At 50.8% G+C, this 17247-nt stretch overlaps 2 protein-coding genes across 4 annotated transcripts in view; both read left to right on the forward strand.

The window, feature by feature from the left end:
- Positions 1 to 5763, forward strand: part of pot1 (protection of telomeres 1 homolog) — a 41817-nt gene extending 36054 nt beyond the window's left edge. Inside the window, exons 11-20 of one of the 3 annotated variants that reach the window (XM_086209812.1) lie at positions 1 to 166; positions 373 to 470; positions 1726 to 1755; positions 2198 to 2354; positions 2542 to 2750; positions 2861 to 2996; positions 3296 to 3378; positions 3705 to 3799; positions 3950 to 4055; positions 4178 to 5762. The exon at positions 1 to 166 is cut by the window's left edge and continues 19 nt beyond it. In XM_086209812.1, coding sequence (XP_086065938.1) covers positions 1 to 166; positions 373 to 470; positions 1726 to 1755; positions 2198 to 2354; positions 2542 to 2750; positions 2861 to 2996; positions 3296 to 3378; positions 3705 to 3799; positions 3950 to 4055; positions 4178 to 4299 — 1202 coding nt within the window. In that variant the 3' untranslated portion in view covers positions 4300 to 5762. Of the gene's footprint in view, positions 167 to 372; positions 471 to 1725; positions 1756 to 2197; positions 2355 to 2541; positions 2751 to 2860; positions 3044 to 3295; positions 3379 to 3704; positions 3800 to 3949; positions 4056 to 4177 lie in introns of those variants that run through there. The other 2 variants (XM_086209811.1, XR_015117277.1) reach the window with 2 other exon arrangements.
- A 381-nt stretch (positions 5764 to 6144) lies between these two features.
- Positions 6145 to 11062, forward strand: gpr37a (G protein-coupled receptor 37a). The gene is made up of 2 exons (XM_086209813.1): positions 6145 to 7282; positions 8986 to 11062. The coding sequence occupies exons 1-2, from the start codon at positions 6422 to 6424 to the stop codon at positions 9805 to 9807; spliced, it is 1683 nt and encodes a 560-aa protein (XP_086065939.1). The 5' UTR covers positions 6145 to 6421; the 3' UTR covers positions 9808 to 11062.
- Positions 11063 to 17247: the final 6185 nt, after the last annotated feature.

A 17247-nucleotide genomic window follows, 5' to 3' on the forward strand; every position in this document is an offset into this window, starting at 1 on the left:
TCTACAACTTGCGAGCGATCCCAGGATCCATTAAGATGGCCGGCCTCACCAGCAGCCGGCAAGAGGAGGAGGACCACCTGGCTTTTCACCTGCATGGAGGCACGGGGTACGGCAGGGGGATCCGGGTTCTCCCTGGAAACAGCCCTGACGTGCAGGAGCTGAAGAGGTGAGGAGACGAGTAAACACATGACTGGTCCAGAAAAGACCTAATTACACAACCCTGCTGCAGCATAAACAAATCCACGCTAATCCGGGTTTAACGTCAGTCCAAGGTGACGTGCCTCTGTTTTTGAAATCTGAGTTATTGAGTCCTTTCTTTTCTTAATTCATGCCTTCATTCACATCAATGTCTCCTCATCATTGCATCTGTAGAGTCATCGAAGTCTTCCAAGAGTTCAACCAGAACAACATCCACAAGCTGAACGACTCTGAGTTCTTAGAGGTCTGGAGCACTCCGCCAGAGTCTCCAGGTAGGGATGGAGGGAGGGATGGATGGAGGGAGGGATGGATGGTTGAAAAAATGTTTCTGCTCCTGGCATTGTTTCCATCTGTGTTCACGTGCTTTAGCTTCTACACAGCTCTTCATGAACAGGAGAGTCATTTTAGACTCGGCAGGAAAGCGTTAGCCGTTAGCCTCACTGCTAACCCCGATCTTTACTGAGGAGCTGTCAGAGGTCATCACAAATAATGTGATTTAAAGAATTGAAACCTGTCTTCCTGAACATTCAGCCTCCTATCAGACAGCTTCGCTTGGTCGACCCTCCCACCTGTGCCTCCGATGTCGAAATAATTGAGAAGGAAGATATTTTCATCGCGTGACTAAAAGAGGAGACGGAATCGAGATCATCGTCTGGTCGCTAGCAGAGGAAATACAGCACAAACATCACGACTGTGCAGAGTTTTGATGAAAGCAGTAAAAGATGGATGCTGAGAAGCTGCGGGGAGCTGCCTCCATTAGCAGGGCTTTCTCAAATCTCCTTCGTCCCCGGAGATAAGAAAAAAAAAAACCTCACAAACTTGGTGACCTGAATGTTTCCAGACAAACAGCTTCGACTCAAACTCCTAAACATTAAAAAGCTTCCTGCTCGGACCTGCAGGCCTCAGGTTGCTTGTGTAAGTGGACAAAATATCTGGGACACCGTTTCTCTTCAACAACGGAATCCAGGTCACAAATGTTGGCGAAGTCTTCCTGTAAGTAGCTGTACATCAGGGGAAGACAACGCAGTGTCATAAATGTTGGGTCCATCAGGCTTACTTCCTGTAGCCACCAGGGGGCGCTGTGAATGTCCTAGGCGCAATGACTCATCTGCAGCAAAGTGTCATGGATTCCTCCTCGGCTGGAGCTCTGCTGCTCCGCCAGGTTTGGTTCCCGTCTGTCCACTTGTGTTTGTGTAATTCTGCCGACTCACAAGTGGCGGAGGCAACAAACACACATCCCCGGGGTTTGAATCTCAGGGTTCTTGTTGAGAAACTGCATCTGTCACTCACGCTGATTGTGATGATTACAGAGGAATGCACCAGATTACAAATGCATTGAATTTAAATCTTTTTCAGTTTTAACTGATTTCTGTTTAGCCGGCAGTCAGGAGGAGCAGCGTGTGATTCGTCTGCTCGTGTGTGCTCAGGTTGATGCTCTCTGTCTCTGTCTCTCTCTCTGTCTCTCTCTCTGTCTCTCTCTCTCTGTCTCTCTCTCTGTCTCTCTCTCTCTCTCTCTCTCTCTCACAGCTGCTGATGCCTTGATGAGGTGCAGCACAGGTAGGAAGCACCCCAGCAACACAACGTCTCTGCTGGCAGGTCCAACAGGTCACTGCCTGTAGAGTTCGGCTCAGTCGACTCATGTTTTGTCCGTCCTGCCTGCCAGAGGCGGCGCTCTTGAGTGAGTCTTCCTGTCCACGCATGTGCACAGGTGGAGGAAGTATCCCAGCAAGGTCACCCGTGACCCCTGGATGACCTGAGGGTTAGACCTCCCATCATGAGAGAATCTGATCCTGCGGCATCACGAGCATTCTGAGTGACGGCCTTTATCGACCAGGACTCTGATGCTGCTGGATCAGATCAAACGTCCAACAGCGGGTCTCACACACATCCTGCGCTATTTTGTCTCACGTCTGGCTGTTGTTAGCGCAAACACTTCTGATCGACCAGCCTGGCTCTTGTCTTTGCCGTCATGTACATGGAGAGTGTTTGTCATCTTCAGAGAGGAGCTGCGATCACACGCTGTCGCCGGTGACGCTGTCCCAGCTGAGGCAGTCCCTCCCCGGCGCCGTCCACCACGTCAGAGTGCAGCTGAGATCCTACGAGCCTCGCAGACTCCACCAGGCTCTGAAGCTTTACTGCAGCAAGTGTACATCAATGTAAGCACGCACGCACGTATACATACGCCATGCACTAATGCAGCTTCTGCATTGGGGTTGTTTACTTCCATGATCTGTGCCTGACACAGTAACCTTTGACCTCTAAGATTGTTTCACTTCATCCTTGAGTCCCAGTGGACACGTGAGCCCAAATTTCAAGAGATGAAGTGGTTTCCTGTGGTCCCAGGCAGGACGTCCCGGATGAGGAAGTGCTGGCAGGTATCTTCTCCGAGGCGTCCCGGGAGTCTGGAGCCTGCAGTCCCCCGCCGTGGATGGTTTCTGGGAAGGTCAGAGTCCCCGGATCCTCCTTGAGATCTCCGGGCCGAACTCTGAGTGTCCACCTGTCCACTGAGCTCATGTTCGCAGGCAAAACCAAAGATCTCATCCTCCTGACAGGTAACAGCTCCATAACGAGACCTAAGACGTGATCCAGCGCACTCCAGACCACCAGTCACACACACCAAAGCCTCTCACGTCTCTGACATCAGACCCACGGTGTTTTACAGGTGCGACTCTGCAGGAAACCTGTCAGCTGACAGCCGGCTACATGAACATTGTCCCTGTGAGGTCATCGGGAGGTCACCTGGCTCTACTGGACATGGCAGCTCCATTTCTGTTCAGGGGCAAGAAGCGATTCTACGGGTCAGAGATCAACCTCAGACTTTTTAACACACCTGACCTGGTCTCAGGTGATGCACAAAGGACTGTCAGCCAGTCAGGTGTTGTGTGGAGGGTGTCAGGTCTCCATTTTGTTGAGGGACAATAAGAGACTTTCACACACGTGTGTTACTTTAATCAGGTGTTTTCACGTCAGTTGTTAGGTCTTAAATTGTTCTGTCGTCAGAGACCACATTTACACATTTGTGTGTATTTAACATCTTGTGTTCAAGAGTTGTGTCGGCGTGGAACGGCGACCGTAACCCTCTTCCTGTGTGCTGCAGGTGTCGGCGGTGCTCGGAGGCTTCGCTGAGGGAGCAGAGCGCTGAAGGAGTCCAGCTGATCGATGAGAAGTTCATTGCAGATGGTGAGACAGACTTGGGTTTGCGTCTCAGGACACTTGCTGCTGCCCCCTAGTGGCCAAAACAACAGTTGCTAGAGCTTCAGTGGTTCATGCTTACGGAGTCCAATGCTGGTAAACTGAATGCAGCTGGATTTTGGACTGTCGGTCAAATAAAAGGAGACTTTTCTAGACGTCGCTGGGGCGTGATTGACATGTAGTCATGTGAAAACTAATTCCCTTCCCAGTCAAAGTAAAGTCCCGGCTCCTGTAAAGTTCCCGAGAGTCTCGACGGCTCGTTTTCCTCTGAAATAAATGCGGCGCCTTAACCTCTGTGGTTCTCTGCTCTGCAGCCTTCGGCGTTCAGCTGCTGCAGTTTGTCCTGGTGATGAAGTTTGAGCTGCAGGACGCCAGCGACACTCTGGATGTCTTCCTGTGGAGAGATGCCGTGAGTCTGAGCACAGATCAGATCCCACTCAAAGAAAAATCCAGGGTTTTATCTCGATGAAATCACATGTCACAGGTTTAAACGCCATCTGCATGTCAGACGGGGAGGAATCCAGCACTGGCAGGTAAAGACGTGTTTCTGTTTCATCAGGAGTTGTTCTTCAGCGTGTCAGCGGAGGACGTAGCAGCCAATCAGGAGGCTCAGAACAGCATTCATCAAACTATGGACTTTCTCTGTCCACCAGGGAGCACCACTGGTATGCGCACACACACACACACACACACACACACACACACACCTGGGCTCCAGTCTCTCAGAGTGGTGTACAATGATGCAGATGGAGCAGGGCGAGGCTGACCTGCGTCCCTGTGCTCTCAGGTGAGCGCCCCTGGCTGGACTTGTATGTGACGGCGTACCAAACAGACGACCACACCTGCTTCCAGATCTGCCAGACCACCGTCACCAAACCCTCCTCAAGGTCAAAGGTCACCACAGAGTGATGCTGAGAAGAACTGCTTTTTATATCAAATTTTTGTTCTGGGTGTTTTGTTTTCCACACCTTTTATGTCATTTAATGCTGTACAAATAAATTAATTATGTTTTTAGATGAAGGAATGTGCATGAGCCGCCATGTAAAATGTTTTGATAACTTTTAAAATAATAGAAGTTGATATTTTCTAAGCTGGCCAGCCTGGTGGAGCAGTGGTCCTCACTGTGGCCCCCAGCAAGAAGGTTTTGGGTGGAGCCCCGGCTGCAGCACGGGGTCTTTCTGGGTGAGTCTCCATGTTCTCCCTGTTCCTGCTGGGTTCTCTCTGGTACTCCAGCTTCCTCCACAGTCCAAAGACATCAAGAGGGACCAGGTTAATCCAGACTCTAAATTGACCGTAGGCGTGGCTGGGAGAGCCAATGGTTGTCTGTCTCTATGTGTTGGCCCTGCCATGGACTGGTGACCTGTCCAGGGGGAAGGCTGCTGGGATAGGCTCCACCCCCACCACCCTCAACAGGAGAAGAGGGGGAACATGGAGGGATGATGGATGATGGATGGATGGATTTTTTTAAGGTGGAGCTTCTCCTGTAACCTCAGGCCAGGAACCTTCCGTCAGTGGAGGGTTCTAGTTTCTGTGTGGTGGTGCTGCGCCATCTGCTGGTCAACTTGTGCTTCATTTTATTTAGGAATAACTGAGAAAGCTCAGGGAGTCATGGGCTGAAGTGCAGGTCTGAACACGTTTAGTCAGTCTGTGTTGTCTCTTGGTGTCCATGAACGTCCTCGATCCCGGCAGAGGAAGAGGTGACGTGACTGAACGTCTCCTTGTTATTGCTCACATCTTGAACAGTGTCGGGGTCACACGGATGAAAATAATCAGACATGTCGGGATAAACTTTTAGTATTTTGAACAGAATGTTGTAATTGAGGGAAAAGTCACAACATAATGAGAATAAAGTTGTAATATTCCAAGAATAATTTCATAACAACACCAGAATTGACTTTATACTCTTGGAATGATTCAGCTTTACGATTTTGACATCACTCTATTCTCATAACACGATTTTATTGTCATTATAATGCGACTTTTTCTGAAGTTACAACTTTATTGTCATGATACTTTTGAGTTTGTCCTGCAGGTGTAATACCGGAAGGTTCCGCTAGGTGGCTCCCGAGACCCGTGGATGTCCGTGAAGGTTCTTTTCATTCTGATGTGGAAGAATCTGCTGTTAGAGTCAAACGTGTCGCTGTAGATCAAGATCCAACAAATACCACAAGTACACTGTGAATACTGCAGTATTATCTGGTGGATGGTTCAGTTTTAGTGGTATGAGTTCTACAGTTATCAAGTTGAGACTGCTGTCAAATTTAAATATCCTCCAAATTGCTTCTAGAATTGAAACGGATGTCAATCTAAAGAAGAATGAAGCCTCAACTCATTTTTTGTAAAAAAAAAAATAAATAAATAAAATAAAAAATAAAGACTGATTAGAACCTTTCCATCGTCTTTCAAGTGTCAAACATCTGCTGGCGTTGATGAGAACCAGAAGCGTCCGGAAGAATCCAGACAGCCAGGAGGTTCCCACTGATCCACAACAGAGAGGAGAAGCCGCTTTTATTTTGTTTGTGTTGAACTTCCGGTATCAGACGCCTGATAAAAACTATTTCGATATCTGGAAAAACCGTCGGGGGGGGGGGGGGGTAAACCGGTGTTGGTGATCGCGTGCTGTTGTTTGTGAGTTTTGTGGGATAAGAGCAGATTTGACCGTTGACCCCCACCCTCCCCCTGCCCTTACCCCTCCCCCTCCTCCTGCTCCCCCTCCCCTCCCCCGGGTCCTCTCCTTCACTCTGGGCTCTGAGTCTCCTCCGGCCGCATCTCTGTGCCTCCTCCCTGATCTTCTCCTCGCGGACCGGTCACATCAGCAGGAACTGTCCGGGAACAGGTGACCCGGGTCGGATCCTCCCGCTGTGGTTCACCGGTGATGTCTCCGCGCTGTCGCCGCCTCGGGGCGAGCATGACGGCTTCTCCAGGCTCCGGGCAGCTCAGACTTGAGGAGCGTCTTGTTTTTATGTTTATATTTTAACACGATGGGTCGATCGTTCCGGGGTCGGTTCTCTCTCAGGGGTTAGGAGCCACGATGCTGCTGCCGAGTCTTCTGTGTCTGTGGCTGTGCGGCGAGGCCGCGGCCGCTCAGCTCCGCTGGCACAAGTCGAAGGCGACTTTCAGTCCGCAGGAGTTCGGCAGGATTGCGCAGAGCCGGACATGGCGCACAGTAACCGGCTCAGACAGTAGGGAGACGCCCGCGCGGGCCCCGTGGCTGGAGACCGCGAACCCGGCCTCCCCTGAGGGCGCGGAGCAGCTGAGGTCGGAGTTGCCCCGGCGCGGCGCGCGTAAAAGCGACGCGCAAAATGGAGCGAGGCGCATCCGAGCTGCGCCTTTACGCGCGGATGAGAGCGAGGCTGGTGGATGCAGTCCCGGAGAGAAGCCCGCAAACTCCCTGCATGGACACGCCTGCGGCCCCGGGAGGACCGGACACGGCCGACGGCAGGGACGGAGTGAGCCGCGGCGGGAGGCTCTGCCCGCGGCCGCGGCGCAGGAGCAGGAGCCGCCTGCCGGGCTCAACTCCAGCGAGTACGAGGAGGACTTCACGGTTCCGGACTTCACCGACAGCACGCCACTCCCCCCGCTGAACCCGCGGACCAGGCTCAGAACCGTGAAGAACCCGTTCTACCCGGTGAACGCGGAGGCGTACGGCGCCTACGCGGTGCTGCTCGCCGCCGCCGCCATCTTCAGCGCGGGCGTCATCGGGAACGTGTCGGTCATGTGCATCGTGTGTCACAACTACTACATGAGGAGCATCTCCAACTCCCTGCTGGCCAACCTCGCGCTCTGGGATTTCCTCATCATCTTCTTCTGCCTGCCGCTCGTGGTGTTCCACGCGCTCACCAAGGACTGGCTGCTGGGCGAGTTCTCGTGCAGGATCATCCCGTACCTGGAGGTGAGACCCGGATCCGCGTCCGGGGCCTTTTGGATCAATCAGAGTTTGTAAATGGTTCCGGTTGACGAGATGACCAGGACATCATGCTGTTATCTGGTGATGGCGTGGATAACCCCAGATTAAGTGACTGAATGATCAATCATTTAATCTGGGGAATATTGGTCAATAGAACCATACATGAACTTCCGGTCTGGTACTTTAAAGCCCTGATCAAAGGTGCAGACTCACTTCCTGTAACCACCAGGTGGTGCTGTGATGTAAACTCAGCTAGTATCTCTGACCATGTGACTCCAGCTACTGAAACTTCCTGTTCTGTAGTCAGGTACCAAACATGGCTGCCTCTTCGCCACAGTAAACTCAGTCTTCACGGTAACCCATCGCCAAGAGCTGACCAAAAAAAAGAAACTTCCAGTTGCCACGAGATGGCGCTATGACTCATTTGCCTCAGAATTTCATGGGTTGGGCTCCGCCCCTCTACCTCGCTTGGTTAAATTATGGCTCATAGTTTTTACGTGATCTCATTTACAAACGTCGCCAGACTTTCAGGAGTTTTTTACACCCGAATCAACAAAATGAAGCTGAGGATCAAAAGTGGCGCCACGTCGATCTGTCGTCGTTCAGGTTTATTGGCGCTGAGGGAGGCGAATGTCAAGCACGTAACAACCTGGAATCTCAACAGGTTGAATAATCTGGTGGCTCCAGGCCGCCATCGCCGCTGAGATCAGGTTTAATGTCTCTAATCTGAAGCTTCATTAATCCGGTCAGCATCACATCAGGCTGCAGAAAACGAGAAAGACGGCGCCTGCTGCTGCTCATGTGACAACCTGCTGTCCAATCAGAACCAAGACTTGGGTTAATGAGAAGTCTGAGACTGAGATTAGACACTAACGACCCCCCTCTGATCACAGGGCCGTCGTCATGACAATAAACAGGACATGGATTATCGCCCTGGTGGGATTATAACCCTGAGGGAAACTTTCTTCTGCTGTTTAGATTTAATTTGCTGCACGGGAGTATGATTTTTTTTTAAAAATCTAAAATAAAGTTCACAATAAAATAAACAACGGTAAACTAACAAAAAATATTGAAACCAAAAATAATTTAACATAAGATTTTTTTTTAAACTTAAGTCATGGAATATTTCAATCTGTAAAAGTCGAGTTTTGCCTCGATAAAACGACGCCTCAAAGTGCAAACCAGATGTTTCATGTGAATCATATTTCAAATGATAAGATTAAGACAGTGCTTGATCAAAGAGGACAACTGGGACTAAACGAGGAAACAAACAAGACTCCAGTCCGTCCTCAGTCTTCAGGGTGGGAGGCCCAACGCATTGTAATTCATAGAAATATGACATCATGACCTTTGACCTCTGTAGTCCAAGTGCTTTTAACATCTCTGCAGCATTAACGCTACTTTTGATGATTCTTATCTTCTTAGACACATTTCTCTTTGTTTGAGACAACGACCTTCATGACATCAGTGATGATGTCATCGACTCTGTGCTTTTATTTTGGTGGCGCTGCTCTTTCTCCCTCCCTGTATTTTTTTAGGCGATTTCCCTTCCTGCCCCTGTGTTTTGGTCTGAATCACATGATCGTGAGAGCCAGATACACACCAACAGCGTGATGATGTCATCACCTGTCCTTGACCAGGTGTTCCAGGGCTAACAGCTTCAACCTGATGTTCTCGTGTCTCCCCAGGTGGCATCTCTCGGGGTCACAACTTTCACGCTGTGTGCTCTGTGCATCGACCGTTTCCGCGCCGCCACCAACGTGCAGATGTACTACGAGATGATCGAGAACTGGGCCTCCACCACCGCCAAGCTGGCTGTCATCTGGGTTGGGGCCCTCCTGCTGGCGCTGCCCGAGCTGCTGATCCGCCAGCTGGTCACTGAGGACGGTGACCCGCCTGACGTGACGCCGTGTGAACGCTGCGTGATCCGCATCTCCACGGAGCTGCCGGACACGCTGTACGTCCTGGGCCTCACCTACGATGGCGCGCGCCTCTGGTGGTACTTCGGCTGCTACTTCTGCCTGCCAACGCTGTTCACCATCTGCAGCTCGCTGGTCACCGCTCGCAAGATCCGCCACGCCGAGCGTTCCTGCGTCCGCAGCAGCAAGAAGCAGATCCAGCTGGAGAGCCAGATGAACTGCGCCGTGGTGGCGTTGGCCATCCTCTACGGCTTCTGCATCATTCCTGAGAACATCTGTAACATCCTCAGCACGTACATGGCGGCTGGTGTCCCCAGGAGAACCCTGGACATCCTGCACCTGGTCAGCCAGCTGCTGCTCTTCTGTAAGTCGGCGGTGACGCCGGTGCTGCTGTTCTGCCTGTGCCAGCCGTTCACGCGAGCTTTCCTGGACTGCTGCTGCTGCTGCTGCGACGAGTGCGGCCCGCCGCGCTCGCCCTCCACCAGCCACGCTGACAACGAGGGCACCGCCACTGAGCTGGAGCTGTCGCCCTTCAGCACCATCCACAGGGAGGCGTCCACCTCCTACGCCACGGTGGGGACACACTGCTGAGGTCAAAGGTCATCAGCATTTGGCGGGGCCTGTCATTGGTCATTTCTCTGATGTGATGATTGACACATCAGCCCGGGAGGTGTTGACTCAGACGTGCTGGTGAACGCACCGTCACGCCATTCACTGTTTACAGAGGTTCTACGTGAAGGAAGACGCCAGTATTCATTAATATCGTTGATTTTAGGTTTGAATGAACTCGTCTGTTTGTCCTCAACGCCATTCGCCTAGGCGTCGGCCGTACATCTTCCTCAGCAGGCGTTAGACAACGAGACCATTTAGCGAGGTGACGATTCATTCTGCTGTAAGAGAGCGACGCAGGAATGTGTCCCAAACCTGGAAGTCAGTGTTGTTGAACGTCTCCAAGGCAACGGTTGTTGGTTAAACACCTGAAATGAGATCTGTGGTTAACGTGAGCGGAGGATATTTTAACGGTTCGTTCTGCAACACAAAAACAGGTCGGTAAACACGGCAGAGATCGTTAGCGGCACTCCAGAAACGGAGGAGGCACTAAGCTAGCTCATGTTGTAGTTCCTCCCTAGGCTAACATTAGCTTAGCACTGCTAACGTAGCATCCAGGCTTCCAGCATCATCAGAGGGTTCATTAGTGAAGATGATCTTGATGAACTGAACCTGGAAGATCATCAACTTTTGTTCACCAGAGCTGATTTACTGATTCAATCACCACAATCACATGGAGCGATCCTATTGGCTGCTGGGGGAGGAGCCAGGAGATGACCACTTCCTGTTGGACTACAACAATACCTCATCCCTGTGGAACTCCATGTGCCTGGAGAAGAAAACTAGTTCTGTTGCTTCACCATAGTTCTGCTTAATTTAAGAACCCACGTTCTCATTCCCAGCTCAGATGTTCTGTGGTTCCTCCGCAGGAACCAACGACACGCCAGCATCTTAAGATCCAGCGTTGCTCCGTTGAGGGAACGTTCCTCAGTGATTTACTTCTCAAATTCAGACCAAATTCTGCTCCGTTGTTCCCCCTGGAAGCTCTTCAGAAATGACCCACTAACGAGATCAGAGGCACACAGAATGATCCTCGCCGCCGCCGCCGTCACGACCGGCGTCTCCTCCTCTCTTCTTCTTCTTCTCGTTCTTTTATTGTTTTGTGGGAGTCGACTGAAAACTGCTGTTGATGTTGTTGCTGATTTTCTTTCTCACTCTTGGTACCTGCACCCTGCTCCGTCTCTACCGTGACTGTTGGTGTTTTGTTTTTAGCCACAAGAGAAAAGTCACTTTAATTAAAGGTTATTTTAAAGATTTTATTTCCGCTTGTGGTTTCTTCTGAGGGGTCTGAGGAGGAAGCACGATGCTGGATGCCTCGATGTGTCACAGCTCATGTGACTGACAGGATGTTCACATCTCATCCACACAGGAGACCCACGTCAACCAGGCAGTTTGACAGAGGAACATTTTTATTTTTATTTCTAAAATGTTTCCAAAATCCCTTTGAATCATGAACGGCGCTTATCTGGCTGGCGTGCTGACACCATCGTGCATCCCTGAAGTTCATGTTTGTGGTTGTGGCGGCTGAATTCACTTTAAATTGGAAAACACGAGTGTCGTCTCAGTCTTGCCCGGCGTTGCAGTCGCAGGTTTGACACGTCAGTGAGAATCAGAGCCTCGCCATCAGCGTGTGTAGGGGGGACACAGCCGCCATTGTTGTGCAGTTCAGATGGTCAAACGTGTTCTCACCCGCCGAGTTACTGTCAGTACAGGAAAGCGGAGACGTGTCACGGAGCTGCCGGCGTCAGGCGCCTCAGCGTGAGAACGCGTTTGATGGCTTGTTTACTAAAACCTGTTGAACTCAGAAAACTTCCTCTGGTCGTAATTTGCTGCGTCACACTCAGCTCAACTCCTCAACCCCGTTTCGTCATCATCGCCACCGCCCAGCCGGAGGACACAGGGCAGCCATTGTCCCGACCTGCCATCGTCATGACGATAGAGGGAGTCTGCCTCCCAGCTGGTGGCGGCGGTGAACAGACCCACAGTGCTGCAGACCGAGGCTCATTCATTCACACAGACCTCGTCACTGACGGGTTCTGGTGTGAGCCGGCGCGTTCTGGCCTCCCAACAAAACATCCTGCTGGCAAATAAACACCAGCTGCTGACAGATGAGCCGGCCTCTGATGACCACGGGGCGCTGCCGTGGATCCCCGGCTCTGTGGCCCGGGAGCCCAGTAGAGGTGACGCTGTAGCCCCACCCCCACGGTGCTACGTCCCCCAGGTAAAAGTGCAGTTCTACCAGGGTCACATGAGGAGTGAGACCAGCACTCTCCTCCGCCTGGTAGCGCGTCATGGATGCGGACTCAAGTCACAGGCCGGTGCAGGTTTTTAGACAGATCCAGCTGATTGAAGGAGGCTGGGCTGGGACCAGGAACCAACCTGGGGGGGTGACGATTAGGTGACAGAGCCAGGACACCAGACCAGACCAGATAGTAAATGTGGTTTTATGGTCCCATCCTGGTTCAGGAGCAATTAGGGCTCAGTGTCTTGATCAGGGACCCTTGGACGTGGTTACTGGGGGAAGCGAGCATTGAACCAGCGACCCTTCGGTGACAGGATAACCTCTCCAGCTCCAAACCGGTCTGCTTCATGGCTTTGATGTTTCAGTAAATTCTCGATAGAACGAGTTTCACTGCAGGAACCAAGACGGCGAGAGAGCAGGTGAAACGTGACCGTGAAGTATTTGACCAAAACTGTGCACACGATTATCGTAAGAGCTGAGGAGCTCGTCTCCAGAGTGTTGCTATAGCAACCACATTTCATGAGCAGCTGATGTCTCTGTGGACGCTAGCTTGTAACAGCTAGCGATGTTTCTCAGAAAGAGGAATCATGTTCCTGCAGCCTGGATCCTCCCAAACGACCACAGGACCCCGAGAAATTCAAAATGGCTGACAGCGATGTGTTTCACTGAGGATTTTCATGGTGACGTCATTACGCCAACACAGAGAAGGATTGTGGGTAGTGAAGTAGGTCTCCGCTGATAAACTCACTCACAGGGAGTCAACCCTCGAAGGTTATGACATCACGGCTGATATCAACTCCCCTACGGGGAAGATGAACAAGGGTTTTACACAGACACCAGAGTCACCAGGGACCTCCAGGACCTCTGCGTGTTCCATTCAAAACTCTGGCGTTTTCTCCATAATTTGAGATGATGACAGGAAACTGAACGATCACGCGGTTGGACGATCTCGTTCAGATCTTCATCATCGTCCAGAAGGAAGCCTTTGTTGGTGAACCACATTCTTCTCTAATCACTGGTTTGGCGTTGATCTTTGGCACCAGAGATGCTTGTTTGAATCTTTTGTGATGGAGACGGGAGACCCTCGCCGCCGCTCCAGTAATTAGACCAGCCCATTCATGCCCTTACAAAGGGGTGATGGGCACACTGAGGCTCCGCCGCTGAACAAGCTGCTCACTGACCTTCTCCCGACTGATCCCAGGACTGTATTCCGTAATGAGACGGAGGTCCTGGGAGGGCTGAGGTCGCTGGCAACGATCGGTGGAGAGGAGGCCAGGTTTCCACGGCAACTAGACTGGACGGTGCGGTTTCCATCTTGCATGTCTGCACATCCTTAAAGCCAGGAGAGGCGGTAAAAGTTTGGAGCGTCGCTACAGCGCAGAGACCAAGTCTGAATATGTTTAGTTTCACTGATATGAAATTATAAAGAAGGAGGACAAGAACTGAACAAGTTTCACTTCACTTTTGACTTTTTATAGTTGAGGTTCTCCCCACACGTCCTCCGGCGTGTGTTCTGATCGTATCAGTCCATCCAGCGCTCCCTCTGTCTTTTTCCTCATCTTTTATTGGCCTCCTTCTTTCCTGTGAGTCACGATCGCTATGGCCACCAGATGGCGCCTGTCACTGCACGTGGTCATAGCTCATATTCGCTTCTTCAAGAAGAACAAAGATTAGCACCTTCAAAACGCACAACAAAGGATGGAAAGAATGACCGGAGATTCTTTCGTGTATCTTATTGTTAAAAGAAAACAAACTTATTGCGAACAGAGACCCAGGATGTCTCTGCTGATGGAGTTCTTCAGACATCCCAGAGTTCATCAGGACATCTGCCAACATCATTTCCTGCCGCGCAGATGTGACGCTGTCGAACGGCTCATCTGTTTCCTTTAGTGGCAGCAGAACCCCGGCGTCACGGCTGCTAACCGGCTGTGGCTCTGTCGCAGCCCGCAGCGCCCTGGAGAGCAGCGTTCTAACGGGGGTCGACTGTATCGCTGCAGTGATCTGATTCTCTCTAAAGATTCCCTCCAGATGTCCCCCACGCCCCGGCCGTCCCCTCACACCTCAAACTGACATCTTCGTCGACAGAGGAGAGAAAACTCCCGCTTTCCAGTCCGAGGAGGTGTTGCAGACATATTTCAGAGTGGTTGTGACATGACATCCAACGCCAAAGTCAACCGAGAGAATTTTAAGGCGGTTTAATCATTTCAGACCGGTTTCTGTTGCCATCTTGATTCCCTCCAGCTGCTCTGCTGCTTCCTCAGTCAAACGTCATCTTGTCTTCATGCCAGTGAAAGGTTACAGGTAATGATGAGGAGAAATGTGGAGGGAGGGAGGGAGGCTCCGACGACTCAATCATCACCATGAAAGACGGGCCGTATCTGCTCTGACACACACGCACGCACACACACGCACACACACACGCACGCACGCACACACGCACACACGCCAGGAGCTGGAATCAGTTGGCAGATCGCAGCCTGGCTGTGGTTGCTGGGAGCGGATTTGTAATTGTGTTCACCCTGACAGTGCAGGGTGAGATACAGGGGAGGAGGGGTGCGTTCCCTTGGTGAAGCATCAGTTTGGGCAGCGGGGCGTTCAGGCACAGCCGGTGACCTAGAAATGTTTCTGCGATCCCCAACAAAGGAGGAGAATCGGGACAATAAAGCTCTTATTCTCCCAGGACGACGGCTTCCATCTGACTGGGCAGATTATGCAGGAAGGAGAGAGGGCCGGGCCGGGCCGGACAGCAAGGCTGTGGTTCAGGCAGCATGGTAGAGGTCCTCAGTCCTGCTCTGCTGACTCTGGTGACACCAGAACCTCCTATCTTAGCATCCGCGTCTGCTCGGAAGCTCTCAAACATTTTTGGATGGTTTTGCTGTTGTTAGCTGTCAGTCTCCATTAGCTTCAAGCTAAACAATCGTTTTGGGCTCACAAAGACGTGATGAAGGAAGGAAAAACACCTTTGAGAGATCGCAGTTCCTTGTTCATTAAAGGTGTTGAGACTCTCATTTCCAGGTCAAATGCTGCCCCCTATTGGCCGCGTGGCATTCGCTCATTCACTTCTCCAAAAACCAGAAATGCAACCGCAAAGGAAAGTGATTAAAGCGCTAAAAGATGTCGCAATGCTGAGCAGTGGTGCTGACCAGATTAGCCATATTCCAGGTTTCAAAGTCCAGAGTGAAATGTTGGAATCTAAACACGGCAGTTATTCAGTGAGGACCGGGGGGGGGCAACAACACCTCACCAGAGATCCAACCTGGACGTCCCAACAGGAACCAGGAATCCACACACGGACCCACACAACACACAACAGGCCGGCTGTCCAGCACTGACACTGGATTCTTGTCCCGGAGCAGCTGATGCCGACCGAAGGTCCTGAATATGGATGAGGATGGGAAAGGAGGCCGGACATGAGTTCTGACATAAAATCTCACTGTGCTGTGGAATTCACTCATTCATGGCGCTCAACAATGAGCGTGTGTTTTAGCACTGAGCCCTGCACATTCCACACATGACTTAGTGAGCTTCAAGTTCCATGAAACATGAGTTTCTGTCCGTGTCCTGGCGCTCAGCCTGTCAAAATTAAAGATTTTATTGTTTTGCACGTTGTTACCAAAGGAAAGTTCTCGTGCGAGGACTTGCTGTTGAGGAGACGCTCCTCGATTGCGCTGAGGTTTGGCTGTCGTCGTGTTTCCTTTGGTGACTCACACCAGGCATCTTCAAGAAGATTTTACATTTATCGCGTTTCTTCTTGGCGACACGTTTCAGGTGAAGTGACGTGAGTTCCACCGGGGGCTGGAGGATTTTGGTGGTCGAGGTCATGTGACAACAAACTCACACGGCATATAAAAGAAGGCTGTGGTCTCCTTTCCAGAAGAACTTGTTTGTTTGTGCCTCACAGACTAAACTCAGGGCAACAACCTCATCTCAAGAATTGTTCAGTCACTTGACCCGTTTGACTCAACGACAGAAGAACCAGAGGGAAAACGAACTCTCAGTCCTCCTCCCCATGTTTGAATTCATCCTCCAGAATCCTGGTTTGTAAAAGTCCATCATGTTTTAGTTGACATGACCACCATCCTCAGGTAGAAGAGAACCTCCCCCACCGGAGTGTGTGGTTCATAAGGATGTGGGACCGGAGAGTGCAGGGACGGAGCTCTGGCTCCCCCTAGTGGACATCCTCATTGAGTGCAGCTGTTCATGCCGTCGCCGCTCAGCTCTCAGGGGCCGGATTACAACTACAAATGTTTCAATAAATCAGATCTAAACTCTTCAGTCCGAACATCCACATTTCCACTGCATCTGATGACCTTTATCAGCCCCACGGATGTCGAGTCAAACAGAACACAAACCTGTTCAACCAGTGGGTGAGGCCCCTGCTCCCAGTCAGTTCCACTGAGCAGAGTCGCGTCTACAATGAGGTTCCAGTGTCCTGTCTTTTCTGTGTTTTGTTTTGTTTTGAACGATGACAAAAGCGGCTTTTTTGTGTGTTGCTGTGGTTATGATTTTGGACGTCTTAAAGCAGAGCAGAAACATTCATTGCCCAGGGAGCTAGTTAGCTTAGCACAACGACTGGTCCTGGTTGGGAACTGTTAGCACAGCTCGTTCAAAAGATCTGGGGTTAGGAGTCACTGACATAAATGATGGAAAACAATCATAAAACACGAATGACATCATGTGCAGGTTTAAGTCGAACCTTTCTGGTCTTTTTATCTTCTGTATGTGACACAGAAAGTTCTGAATGTCTTCAACGGTATTTTGTGACCTCTAAATGCCTGACATACTTGTGCATATTTTTAGATCACATCTGAACCAGTTCACTTTTCATGCTGTGGTCTCATCGTTGGTCCCATCATATTTCTGCAGGCCAGAAGAACAGCTTTCTGTTGCAGTGCTCAGACTTTCACGACTTTAGCTTTGACTTCTGGGTAAAAATCGTTAGTGTTTAACCATTAAATCGAAACGAAAGAGCACAGAAGGAAGACGAGAAGAGGCGTGCAGAAACAAAAGTGTTTATTTGCAGTGCATTTACATTCAGGTAACATCTTTCATATTCTGCTGAGTCCTTGTTGCATATTTGGTTTACAATCGTTCGATAAAACAACAGTCAGAGCAGTCGCTGACTGCCTCGTGAAGGCGGGTTTGAGCTGAAGGTTCTGATTCTGGTTGGTGGGGAGATT

The sequence above is a fragment of the Aulostomus chinensis genome, chromosome 7 (assembly GCF_037954235.1).
Source record: "Aulostomus chinensis isolate RoL2024-O1b breed Wild chromosome 7, RoL_Achi_v1.0, whole genome shotgun sequence".
Lineage (NCBI taxonomy): Eukaryota > Metazoa > Chordata > Actinopteri > Syngnathiformes > Aulostomidae > Aulostomus > Aulostomus chinensis.

Excerpts from the sequence above, each read along its gene's own strand:
- gpr37a (XM_086209813.1), top strand. The coding sequence starts at position 6,422 with ATGCTGCTGCCGAGTCTTCTGTGTCTGTGGCTGTGCGGCGAGGCCGCG. Across the intron at positions 7,283-8,985 it reads GGATCATCCCGTACCTGGAG|GTGGCATCTCTCGGGGTCAC; the intron begins GTGAGACCCGGA and ends GTGTCTCCCCAG.